The following is a 13,473-nucleotide window of genomic DNA, read 5'->3' as shown; positions in this document are numbered from 1 at the left end:
AAGCAACCCAGTGAAATTTAAGTCATTGTTGAGTGTCATTCTTATTGGAATATAACTCATGCAACTTTCTGAAAAGGAAAAAACAACGCATACATAGCAAGCAGGTTCTCTGAATTTTTAACTCAGCATAAGCTAGAGAATAAGGGTTAGCTCACAGCTGACTCCAAATAACAGAAAACATCACATGTATACTCTTTTGGAAGTTAGAAGAGACAAGACCCACCGGTGCCTCCCAGCCCCCATGCTCTTCTCTCATTTCCCTTCCAGCACAATTTAATAAATATAAATTCCATGGGGCCATCTCCTTCCTAATGGACTTCTCCCTTAAACATTTAGCTACTTTATGTTCACATGCTCCTACATCTTTGTGGGAATTATTTCCAAGGCCAAGTTAAAAATAAATCAAAGAATTTGTAACTAAAAAACAATTACCAGTCCTTGTTCTGAGAATCTGTGTTTTACCAAATATTTTCAAGGTCCGTTTACAAAATTAAAAACACGTTCACTTTCATCTAAAATAATTCAAACAAAAAATATTCCATCAACATTCCTATAATATGTTGCAACTCCCACAAAAAGATTATGAAACACTGTTAGGACACCCAAGCCTCCTTGTGAAGAATCATCTTCAGGAGATGCTCCCCTCTCCCCAACTATTCTGTGGAATATACTAAATATCATAAAAATCAAATGCTTGTTGACTTGCACTCATTTTGAAAGAAATTAAAACACTGAAGAGCTGCACCATCCCATACAGTAGCCACTAGTCACATGTGGCTACTGAGCACTTGAAATGAAGCTAATTCAAATTGAGCTGTGCTGTAAATGTAAAATATACACTGGATTTTGAAGTCTTAGTACTAATGAAAGAATATCTCATTAAAAGTTTTTTATGTTGATTACATGTTGACACGATATTTTGACTACGCTGGGTTAGATCAAGTATTACACTTTTTTAAACTTTCCTAATGCAGCTATTAGAAAATCTATCTTAACATATGTGACTCTACTGTAATTGTATATATAAATAGCCCTGTCACTTTGACCTTTTTCACCTAATCGTCTTGTGAATCATAAAAAAGATTTCTGTATTATAATCGAAGGAAGTCTTCACCCCAAAGGGGACCCAATCCACAAGGCAAACTACAAAAGGGGTAAGTGTTGTCAGAGATTCAAGGTCATTCTTCATAGGCGTCACCAGGAAGCTGCCTAGAAACAGCTGTGTACACATGCCTAGCACATCCAAGTTTTCAAATCTAAGTCACCTGGCAAATGATCATGGATTCCTCGATTTACAGGTGTAGTGCAGACTCTACTGAAATCCAGAGAATTATCCAATATGGCATTTATCCTTCTAAAGATATTGGCATTGCTACACGTGGAGAGCGCAGGTGCTTCCTGATCGTCCCAGCAATCTTTTATCCTTCCTGCGTCTTCCTCCTAGATGCAGAAAAAAGATGTTTAGATTTTCTACTCTCCCTTTTTCTTTTTTTTTTTTTTTTTTTTTTGCGGTACGCAGGCCTCTCACTGTTGTGGCCTCTCCCGTTGCGGAGCACAGGCTCCGGACGCGCAGGCTCAGCGGCCATGGCTCATGGGCCCAGCCGCTCCGCGGCATGTGGGATCTTCCCGGACCGGGGCACGAACCCGTGTCCCATGCATCGGCAGGTAGACTCTCAACCACTGCGCCACCAGGGAAGTCCTCTACTCTCCCTTTTAATAGAGACTTCACACCTCCTTTCTTCTAATCCAACACCACAAGTTAAAGTTAACAAGGACTTGGGTTTCTTGCCTATATATTAAAATACTTCACTCTAAGCAAGGCACCCTGAGAGAACCATAAGAGGGAGAAACAATGAAATGTAAGATGCTGCCTCAAGAACCTTCTAACATAATGGGACATGTATAGGAAGTAGAATGGCATGGTAGCAGCAACATGAGCTTTAAGAACCAGACACACCTGGTTCAAATCTTGAATTTATCTACACAATAGATTATTTGGCAATAAAAAAGAATGAAGTACTGATACAAACTACAACACAAGTAAACCTCAAAAACATTATGTGAAAGAAACCAGTCACACAGGACCACAGATTATATGAGCCCAATTATATGAAACATCCAGAATAGGCAAATCTAAAGTAGATTAGTTGGGGCTTCCCTGGTGGTGCAATGGTTAAGAATCGCCTGCCAATGCAGGGGACACGGGTTCCAGTCCTGGTCCAGGAAGATCCCACGTGCTGCGGAGCAACTAAGCCCGTGTGCCACAACTACTGAGCCTGCGCTCTAAAGCCCACAAGCCACAACCACTGAGCCTGCGTGCTGCAACTACTGAAGCCTGTGCACCTAGAGCCCGTGCTCCACAGCAAGAGAAGCCACCACAATGAGAAGCCTGTGCACCGCAACGAAGAGTAGCCCCCACTCGCCACAACTGGAGAAAGCCCGCACGCAGCAACAAAGACCCAACACAGCCAAAACTAAAATAAAATAAATTTATAAAAAAAAAATAAAGTTGATTAGCTGCCTTCAACTGGGGATGTGGGGAGCAGGTTAGAAGGTCGTGTCTAATAGGTACAAAATTTCTTTTTGAGATTATGAAAATATTCTAAAATTAGACTACGGTGATGGTTACAAAACTGTAAATATATGTATGGAAAGATGGTGTATATGCTTTGGAGTACAAATACTAAGTTTACCACTTAAGTATCTTCTTTGAGCCTTGGTTGCCTTAGGTACAAAATGGAGTACCACCTACTTTACAGTTGAAAGGTGAACTTTACGGTTATGCAAATTATATCTCAATACAGTTGTTTAAAAAGTTTGGTTCTGCCATTTACTGGCAGTTATTAATGTCTGTGCCACAGTTTCCCCATTTGTGAAATGGCAGAAGAGTACCTACCAACCTTCTGATGAGATGTTTACAGCACTTAGGATGGTGCTGGCATATGGTAGCTACCATTTTTACATCTGAAGATATAATCACAGGAAAAGACACGGTCAGGACCAAGAGTGGTACAAACACCACCCAAAGGGAATTGTTTAAATAAGTTATACAATTCCACACGATCATTAAAAGTACTTACAACTCAGGTAAGACATTACTGAATGAGAAAAGCACTCCCAGATACATAAACATGAACTGAACCCCCACCCAAGTGATTCTTTTGGTATTCTCTGTCTTAGCAAATAACACCACCATCCTCCAGGTGCCCTAGACAGAAATCTAAGTACCATTCTTCACTTTTCAATCTCCCTCACTCACCACATCCCATGCCTGACATTTAAGCAATGAGATACTGGCTGACAGACTGAATCTTCTAAGGGGAGCCTGACTCATCAGTTATATCATTCCCAATTACCTTGGGGTGGGGGGAAACAGACCAAGTAAGGAAACTAGCACCTAAGATCTTGTAGGTGATAACTTCAAAACAAAATTTAAAAAGCCTGGTGTTATTTTGTTTAACCTATTAAAATCCAGGTATAAGCATGAGAATGACCAGAAACATTTACAATTTTACAAACTCTGCAGGATGGCCTTAAAGGGACAAACTTGAGTTCCATATCATTTTCAAGCTCTTGAAAGAGTCCTGCAAGGTTGTTTTCCCAAGCCCTCCAGAGAGGTCCCACCGAGAATGGTTAAATCCACTGACACAAGGCCCTTTTCACAACTGTAGATTTCTAAGATGATTTTCAACTTCGTTAAGGCAACTTCACAAGGGCTAAGATAATAAGCACTTATAATCAATCTGCGGATCTTAAGGCTACATGCTTCATTCATCCCCTGCCTAATAACCATTAACCAATTGCCTGCTACCTACAGCAGCATTCTAAGGGTAGGCAGGTTAGACAGAGACTCAGTCAAAAAAAATTTTTGAAGTCTAGAAAGGGAACTAAGACCTGATTATGTCATGAACAATCACAACACAAGCTACAATGTGCTGTAAACATACACTGTCCTCTGAGCCGAGGGGACTCAGAGGAAGAGAATGTGCCTGGAAGTGAGGGTACGACGAAGGTCTGAAGAACACAGAGAACAGAGCAGCATTATCAAAAGTGGTCCAGCATGGCGGAGTGTTAGGTATGGGAGAAGAGAGCAGACTGGAAAGAAGGTCTATATGCTTTGGAGTACAAATACTAAGTTTACCACTTAAGTATCTTCTTTGAGCCTTGGTTGCCTTAGGTAGAAAATGGAGTACCCACCTACCTTGCAGACTTTGTGGTAATGAGAAATTAAAGTGCCTGGATACGCTCGATAACTTATTAGGGACAAATGTCTCCCAACTCCATCACTGTTACTCATAAGTATGCTTTCAACTTATCCTAATCAAGTTCACAGAGAAGCTTACAGCACATAACTAGAGGATTTTTTGCCTTAATGGTTTGAAACTACCACTCATAATTCTTTAAAATCTGAACCCACACCATGCAGCTATGTTTGCTAGTTCAGGAATAAGATCCTAAAATGTTATACCTATTTGTATGCCAGAACAAATCTAGATTTGCCCTATTTTAGAAACCCTGGCCTTGTCTTCAAATACCATATAACCCGGGATCAACATGGTGATGAAATGGCCATTCCTTCAGGTCAAAATCCTGGTTTGTGGATATTTGTCACAAATGAATGCCAACTCTACCACCTTCTGGGTTTGTTTTCATTAAGTTTGCCTTTAATCAACAACAAAATATCTACACTGCAGACCACTTCAAGACTATTACCTGAGTCCTCAAAAGCCAGCTGAAAGATTTATGGAAGACTGTCTGAATGGGACACAAGTTTATCTACTCCTCCTGATGGAGTTTTAAGCCTGGGGTTCCATGGATTGGAATCCACTGACTCCCTTTGCAAAACCGTTCATGCTAAACATTTTTCTGAGAATAAAGTTTTCTAATTAACCAGATATTTTTAGTTAATAGCACTGTCTTGAACATTTTGGTTTTTTTAACCTATTGTACAGCAAAAGAAAGTAATATACTTAGGTATCCCAAAAAAAGTGGTTCTGAGATGTACTTTGGCAATTTGGTCTTCATTTTTTAGTAAGTAATAATAAAGCTGAATAAAACCTCTTTAGCATGTACACTCAGGATTTTGAGGATACTGTTTACCACAATTTCGAACAGCACTTGTATGACTACCCACTCAGAAAAATGTCATTCAGACCAAGATAAGGAAATGTTACAGTTTCCCCTAAGGAATTGATGTTTTCCTTACATTATGGGAAAATGTAAATCTAGCCAAGTTTCCATGTTTGCTTTAGTCTCCTGGTCACTCAAAGCCAGTTTCTGTTTGAATTTCAATGACTCTACAGCTGTTAAGAAATGCTTCTCTAACTTTCTCCTTGGTCCTTGCTTGTCCATTCTTAAACTTCCACCTCAAGTCTTCTGTGCAAGAATGTAAGGAATAAAAATTTGTTAGGTTGATCCATATGAAGTTGTCAATATCCTACCCTTTCTACCAACAAAATGACAGTGTCACATAGTCTAATATTTCATAAATACTAACCTGCTAGGTCAGATGTTGAGATTACTGAAATATGTAAAACATAATCCATGCCCTAGGGAGAACGAGCTAAGTGGGAGAAAGAAAGACAACCAGCTAGGTAAGTGGAGATCAAGGTAAGTACAAAATACTACAGAAGAGATGAGTATATTTAAGGTACCTAGGATGGTTTAACAATTCAGACTTTTAAGCTAGGGATTAATGAAAAAGCAGAATTTCAATAAGCAAGTCTGAAGAAGAACATAATAGACAAAGAACAAGCACAGAGTGGATACAGAACACAGTAAATTCAAGGAAAGGGAGTGCAGGAACAAGACTGGGCAGGGAGGCTCACCAGGAATAAAGGAGATAAGGCTGCAGGTCCTTATCTGCAGAAAGAGACCAGATACAAGACTCAAGATACCACCTCCTCTTCATTCATGATCTCACTTCCCTCTCTGTTCTCCACTGGTTCCTTCCCATTAGTAAGTATGCTCAAGGCTCTCTCATCTTAAAAAAAACCACATCTTCCTTGATTTAAAACATTCTGTTAAGCCACTGCCTTCTTCCTTTTGCTTTACCACCAATCTTTTAGAAAATATGCCATATTTACTTCTGAACCTCCTGTTCATCCTTCCTCTCAACCCGTAATATCCTGCCAGCATGTCCTTCTCCCCCCAAAAGAAACTACATTAATGACCTGAGTTGCCAAACCCAACCGATACTTCAAATCTATCTTACTTGATTGACATCTTCGGGTGTCTGATCCTCGGCTACTCTCCACTCATTTAATTCAGGAACCACTTTCTCCTGGCTCTCCCTTTACTTTTCTGGTTATTCTTCAGTTTCTACAGAATGCATCTAATGCCCAATATTCTTTTCGCTCTATAAACTCAGCCTGGAAAAGGAAATACTACAATTTCCAGGACAGGTTTATGAGAACATTAAGGGAATACTTAATACCAAGACTGCTCAAGAATACGTAAAACACATGGTCACTATAACTGTAGCTCTTGTCACACTTACCTGTCAAACTGTATGCTGTATGCATAGTTAGCTCTGCATTTGATAAATTGTAAGATCGTTCAAGGCCTTTATCAAAGTAGCACCCAACATAGTATCTGCTAAATTTGCAGGCACTCAATACAGATACCACAGGAAAAGCAGACCCATATTATATTCATTTCATAGGTATTTCTACCACCTCCATCAAAACCTCCATAAATTGTAGTAACTCCTTTCTTAATTATTAAGACAAGAACAAAACCAATATTCACTCATCAATTCTATCTCTTTTCACTGTCAAAGCTCTTGGCCACTCAAAGTCATTTCAGGATTTGGGATTTTAAGTTTGGAGCAGAGACAATTCCACATGAACAAAAAACAAGGAAGCCATGAACAATATGACCTCGTGCTTGGGGACCCAAAGATTACAATTATATTTACTGATTACATTCTCACCATACACCAGGAGCTATTCTGAGGAGAGAGGATAAATAAGACAGCCCCAGCTCCCAAGGAATTAGTCTAATGGGAACACAAGCACATAAACAAGTAAGTTATAAGCTATATCATAAGCCTAATAATAAACATACATAGAAATTAGAAAGGATAGTAGGTAGGTTAAAAGGTTTTGCCAAACAGGCATATTACTATACCTAAACCATATTACTATACTTAAAGCCAATGCTTTACTATACCTAATATAGTTTATGTAGAGTAAATCATTCTTAACCAGTTCTGGGAATGGTGGCAACTCAAAATCCAAGTTCCCAGACACCAGCCAAAGGACAGCAGTGAGATCTGCTATTTTAACTCTTTTCTGCACACCCATAAGCATGTCTAAATTGTTCACATCTGTAACGTGTAAGATGGATAATTATTCACATCTCTAAGGTATACAGCAAAAACAAAACTTCTGTACTACACTGCAACTTACAGAAACCTCACAGAAACTAAATTGTGGGGGAAAAAAAAAGGCCAAACTCAAGAGTACATGCTACAGGATTTCATTTATAAGAAGTTCAAAAACAGGCAAAGCCAACTGATGACAACAGAAATCAGAACAGTATTTAACTGTGTGTGTGTGTGTGTGTGTGTGTGTGTGTGTGTGTGGAGAGGGGAAGGGATAAAAGGCACAAAGGAACCTTACAGAGTGTTGGAAATGTTCTGCATCTTGATTTGTGATATATAAAAATAATAAACATAAATAAGTAAAAATACATAAAACTATATAAACATGTAAAAATTGATCAAGCTATACACTAACACTAGTGCCTTTTACTGCATGTATGTTACTACCCAATTTTTTAAAAGTTCAAGGAATAGACCAGGAAGGGCTCAAACGTGGCCACTAAGCTGAAGTCAGACCATGAGAGACTTTATACACTAACTAAGGAACTTGACCTTATTCTGTGGCAGTAGTTCTCAAAGCAGGGTCTGGGTACCCACCCTTTCAGAGGTCCATGAAGTCAAAACTATTTTCATAATTCTAAGATATCAGTTTATTTTTTCACTGTGTTGACATTTGCACTGATGATACAAAAGCAATAGAAGTAGGTAAATCTGGCACCTTAGCAGAAATCAAGGCAATGCCAATAAACTGTAGCAAAATTTATTGTATTCCTTATGGTATGAATTCCCAGAAAAAGCCAGATTTACTATGTCCTTGGGTAAACAGTAAAAATTTTATTAAATCTCAACCCTTGAGTACATGCCTTCAATATTCTCTGAGACAGGGGACTTCCCTGGTGGTGCAGTGGTTAAGAATCCTCCTGCCAATGCAGGGGACACGGGTCAAGCCCTGGTCCGGGAAGATCCCACGTGCCGCGGAGTAACTGAGCCCGTGAACCACAACTACTGAGCCTGCGCTCTAGAGCCCATGAGCCTAGAGCCCGTGCTCCGCAACGAGAAGCCACCACAATGAGAAGCCCATGCACCGCGATGAAGAGTAGCCCCAGCTTGCCACATCTAGAGAAAGCCCACGCACAGCAACGAAGACCCAACACAGCCAAAAAATAAGAATTTTTTTAAAAAAAATTTTTTTTAAGTATTTGTGTTTGAGTTTCAAGAAGAATTAGCCTCTTTTTTTTTCCCATGAAGTAATTTTTGTAATACTTGAAGAAACAACTGACATACTATGGTTATCAATTTTGGGTATTTGGCAAACATTCTCTTGAAAACAAAGTTAAGCCAGTAGCTTCAAAAGATAAATCATTGTCAGTATCTGTTGCTAATGATAAAATTTGAACTTGGAAGAAAAAAATAAGAATTCTGGAAAAACTGTATTTGCCACCACTTGAACTTGACACCTTCCTCAATACTTTAAAAGACTTTTCTGATGAGACTGGTGGTGCTATTAACCAGTATTTGCAATACTGCACAACTCAGTGAACCAACATTTGTCAAATGATTAAAACATGATGTTACAAAATCAGACATGGGTAGATGACATCCAAAGTGCAAGACAGACCAATGCATTTTAACATAACAGAGCGTGAAGAGTACATCCATACAGCTTCAGATTTCATGTTGCAACTACAGTTGGACCTTTATATCCTTGGGTTCCTCATCTGCAGATTCAGCTAACCACAGGGTAAAATTATTAGGGGAAAATATTCCAGAAATTTCCAAAAAGCAAAAGCTGATTTTGCCATGCACTGGCCAACTATTTAACTGGCATTTACGTTGTATTTACAATTACTTACATAGTATTAGGTACTATAAGTCATCTAGAGATGATCTGAGGTATATGGAAGGATTACGTGGGTTATAAACAAATACTGTGTGATTTTACATAGGGAACTAGAGCATCCCGGATTTTGGTATCCATGGGGGGTCCTGGAACCAATCCCCCATGGATACCGAAGGACAACTGGAACCTTTAAGAAGTTACCGCTTGTTGGCGCCAAAGAGGAAAAGCCAAATCACCTGAAAAGGCTATTAAAATATTTCTCCTCTTCCAACTACGTATCTATGTGAGACCAAATTTTCCTCATATACATCTACCAAAACAACGTATGGCAACAGATTACAGAGGCAGACAACAAAATCCAGCTTCTATTAAATCAGATACTAAAAAGGTTAACAAACGTATAGAAAAATGCTTACTTTTCTCAGTTTTGTTTTGGAAAATACAATTGTTAGTACGTAATAGATTTTTTACTTTTAAATGACTAATGGATAAATTTATTTTCAGTTTAAATTTCTAATGGGTAAATACTGACAGATATGATTCACATGCGTGAAGGCTCCTGAGGTCCTCAAAATTTTAAGAGTATAAAGGAATCCTGAGATGAAAATGTTTGAGAACCACTGCCTCATAGAATAGGTGATCAAATTTGCACTTTTCAAAGATCTTATAAGAACATCTCAGCAGGAATGCAAACATCCTGAAAGGCTCAAGATACGTCTGTAAGATTTGATAGGGCAAAATAAATTTGCTAAAAAGAGCTTCAGAACAGAATGTGTGAGAGGGAACAGGATCCTATGATATCAGATCTCAAGGATTTAAGAGATGAATAAAGGGTGAGGCAGTAAAGACTGGGGGGGGGGCAGGTTACTCTGTACAAAAGCTTGATGGGGAAGCTAAGAAAAGCCAGTGAGGCTAGTTGCTGGAGGGGCTGTTGTACTAGGAAAAGTCTAAACATGAGAGAGAGATGACCACGTTTACAGACAGAGATAAAAGATGTGGCAGGGACAACTGACCAAGAGGTCCTAAAGGTATGAGAGAAGATGGACACCAAGACACAAAACTGCTCTTTGAATAGGGAGGAGGACAATCCTTCAATAACTGGAAAAGAGGGATGGTAAAGGAAGCTAAGTCCAACTGGAGAGGGCAAGAAAAGGGCCTATATAACCAACCATCCAGACCCTCCAGTTTCTTTGTTCGTCACAAAAATTTATGAGCTTGTCTGAGTCTCATTACAAAGAAAAAGACATGCTTAGCAAAACTGAAAATCTTTCCCCAAGTCAACCAGGTTAACAGGGCACTAGTACTCAAGTCAGAATCCCAGCCTGGCTCTCCTCTTCCTTCTGCATCAAGGCAGCCTGAAAAACAAGAGAGGAGGAGAGGAGAGACCAGGTCAGGGAACTGCTCTGTGCCAACTCTGAAGCTGTGGGGGGAGCCTCTTCCAAGGGCAGGGAAATACTGTTCTCAGCTCCATCTGACACATTCAGAAATTTTAGCATTAAAAGAGCCTCCCAAACTCAGGCAGGGCAATATGAGCGGGAAAAGCAGCAGGGTGGTGCAGCTGGCGTAAGCTCCTGACCGGCAGAGACAAATTCAGCCTCTTCAAGTCCAAAAATCCAAAGGAAGTTTGAGTTTCATTTTAAAATTCCTGTATTTAATCAGCAACACCTCACTATTTGTTCCGTGGAGAGGTGTGTAGGGGATGAGAAAGGGGATGAGAAAGGATACAGGAAAATACCCTCTCATCCAGAGCTCACTATTCAGCTTGGGAGATACAACCACCCATTAAGACCCAAGGACCAGGGCTTCCCTGGTGCCACTGTGGTTAAGAATCCGCCTGCCAATGCAGGGGACACGGATTCGAGCCCTGGTCCGAGAAGATCCCACATGCAACTGTAAGATTTGAGCAACTAAGCCAGTGCGCCACAACTACTGAGTCTGCGCTCTAGAGCCTAGAGCCTGTGCTCCGCAACGAGAAGCCACCGCAATGAGAAGCCCGCACACCGCAACGAAGAATAGCCCCCACTTGCCGCAACTACAGAAAGCCCGTGCGCAGCAACAAAGACCCAACACAGCCAAAAATAAAAAAGACCCAAGGGCCGCGGGTCTGAGGAATGTGTCTGGGAACAATAAGACCATTACATTACTATGACACAGCTCCACACAGAGCGGTAGATGTTGAATAGGCAGGAATAACTGAGGAGGAAGGTAGAAAAGCAGACTGAAAATATTCATCCAAGGGAGACCTGAACTAGTGTTAGCAATGGGAATGGAGAACGGATAAAAGGATACACAGGAGTTAAGGGAGACAAGAGTTAGATAACATCAAGGCTTTATCGTTACAGAAACTGGGGAGAGGTTTCCGAACGAAAGCTACAAATACGTATTTACCTAGCATCCATCTGTACTGGGGCCTTCAGGGTTAAAAAAAAAAAAAAATTAAAACAAAAAAACACCCAAACACAGTTCTTTCCCCCAAGAGGACACGAGACCCTAGTCAGAAAAAAACTGACTAGTAATTGGGTGGAAGGGATATAATTAGATTAGCCCCAGAAGATGAGGAAAAAGAAGAAATTGGTCGTTTTGAGACCTTCTAGGTTTAATATGCCTCAGATAGACACATTCATTCAGTAAGCTAATCAGAACTATGGTTCTTGAGAACAATCAGGGCAAAAAGAGCTCAACCTAAAACGTGACCTGGTGCTATAGGAACACACAGGCCCTCTGTAAAAGAGAACAAAAATGAGCCAACAGAATGAGCCACGAGGAATGTGGCATCCACGGGGAGGAGGAGGAAGCCTGTGAGTGCCAGGACGAGAAAAGACCAGAGAAAAGAAGAAAAACTAGGAAACCAGAGTCTTATGAACCAAGTGGAAATTTTAAGTAAAATGAAAGATAATGAGAGATCAATATAACAAAGAGCAAGGTGCGTGAATTCCAGAAATAACACTAGTCTGGAAATAAAGAGACCTGGGTTCCAGTTTTGGCTCTATCATCCTCTCACTGTATATAACCATTTTTCGTGCTAAGCTTAATTCTCCTCATCCGTGAACATACTGAGACACTATAATCCAGGCTTGGTGTCAACTCCAAGTTATACCTGGGAGGCAGACAGGTCTCCAACACCTCCTGAGCTTCAAAACAATTCCAAACGTACAGCTTAAAAAAGTCTCAGGAGAAAGGGCAGACTCAGGAGACAGATGGTGTCAGAGCCAGAAGCCAGGAGCACAAAGCCAGAATGCAGAGAGCACAGGTGTTAAGTAGTAAGAGATTAAGTGTTCTGTCAAAAGACACAAAGAAACCCAACCTGCCCTTCAAGGTAAATGCTTTCCTTCAACAAGAGGAGAGCTACTCCCACACCTTTATCAAAGAAAACTTCAGGCCACGGCGCTAAACCTGTCAGGATATTATGCTGGCCAAGAATAAAGAAACCAGTCACACTATTATAAGTCAAGTTACTCCCAGAATCAGCAGCTACACACAACTGTGACCCATTTTTAGCACACAAATCAATCTTTAGACCTGCCCTCTGGGAATTCTCCAATTACCTCAAGGAAAGTCATCACAAAATGCCTTAAAAATCAAAAGGGTACTCTAACCATACAGGAATATTGAAAAGTGAAGTAGAATTCAAAAGCTATCCATGCCTAAGCGTTCTTCTGCACCGCTGAAAGCAAAGCTCAACCCTATTTAATCAGGAATATTTCCCCCACACCTGTGTTACTTAAAAACACATTATATACTGAGTAAACAAAATAGTTCCTAACAGGAGTCTTTTTAAATCTCAGTAACAAAACTGAAAATTTTGTCTACAATGTAAATTTAACACTCTCAAATTTGGATACTGACTTCTTATGCAAAGTCAGGTAATTTCCCTATGAAAAATATGAAATATTATACATATTATGTATTTTTTAGTTCAATCTTTTCAGCCAGTTTACTGTAACTGAAAAATGCCTTGTTTTGGGGGGTCCTATCTTGAACATAAAAACTTTCAACACCTGGAATCTGTGTGCTTCCAGAAGATGACAAGCTCTCATACACAGGTATAACTAAAATCAGGCTCCAACAATGGCAGGAAAGAAAAAGGGCATTTTCAAAGCTGCAGTATGTGGGGCAAAGGAGGCGGGGTCAGCAGTATCCAAATACTGAAAGGGTGCAAGCAATGCATCTTGGTTTTAACTCAAACAACAGAGAGAAGCAAAAATTCTTTATGTAACTTCCTCCACTCCAACCTCTTAAGTCCAACCCTCTTCCTATCCCTCATCCCCTACCCCCAGGCTTTCTGGCAAGTTCTCCCCAGAGTCAG

At 40.1% G+C, this 13,473-nt stretch overlaps 1 protein-coding gene across 5 annotated transcripts in view; it reads right to left on the bottom strand.

Annotated features, from left to right (window-relative positions):
• Positions 1-13,473, bottom strand: part of CPEB1 (cytoplasmic polyadenylation element binding protein 1) — a 100,041-nt gene that overhangs the window by 82,773 nt on the left and 3,795 nt on the right. For 2 of the 5 annotated variants that reach the window (XM_060157784.1, XM_060157762.1), the window contains exon 2: positions 1,266-1,440. The exons of 2 other annotated variants lie outside the window; for them this stretch is intronic. Coding sequence is in view for 1 of the 3 variants with exons in the window: in XM_060157755.1 (XP_060013738.1) it covers positions 1,266-1,440; positions 2,897-2,956 (235 nt within the window). In the remaining 2 variants the exon portion in view is untranslated. Of the gene's footprint in view, positions 1-1,265; positions 1,441-2,896; positions 2,959-13,473 lie in introns of those variants that run through there. One more of the 5 variants, XM_060157755.1, reaches the window with a different exon arrangement.

This window comes from Lagenorhynchus albirostris, chromosome 1 (genome assembly GCF_949774975.1).
Source record: "Lagenorhynchus albirostris chromosome 1, mLagAlb1.1, whole genome shotgun sequence".
Classification (NCBI taxonomy): Eukaryota; Metazoa; Chordata; class Mammalia; order Artiodactyla; family Delphinidae; genus Lagenorhynchus; species Lagenorhynchus albirostris.
This window is presented reverse-complemented; position numbering and strand designations above follow the sequence as displayed.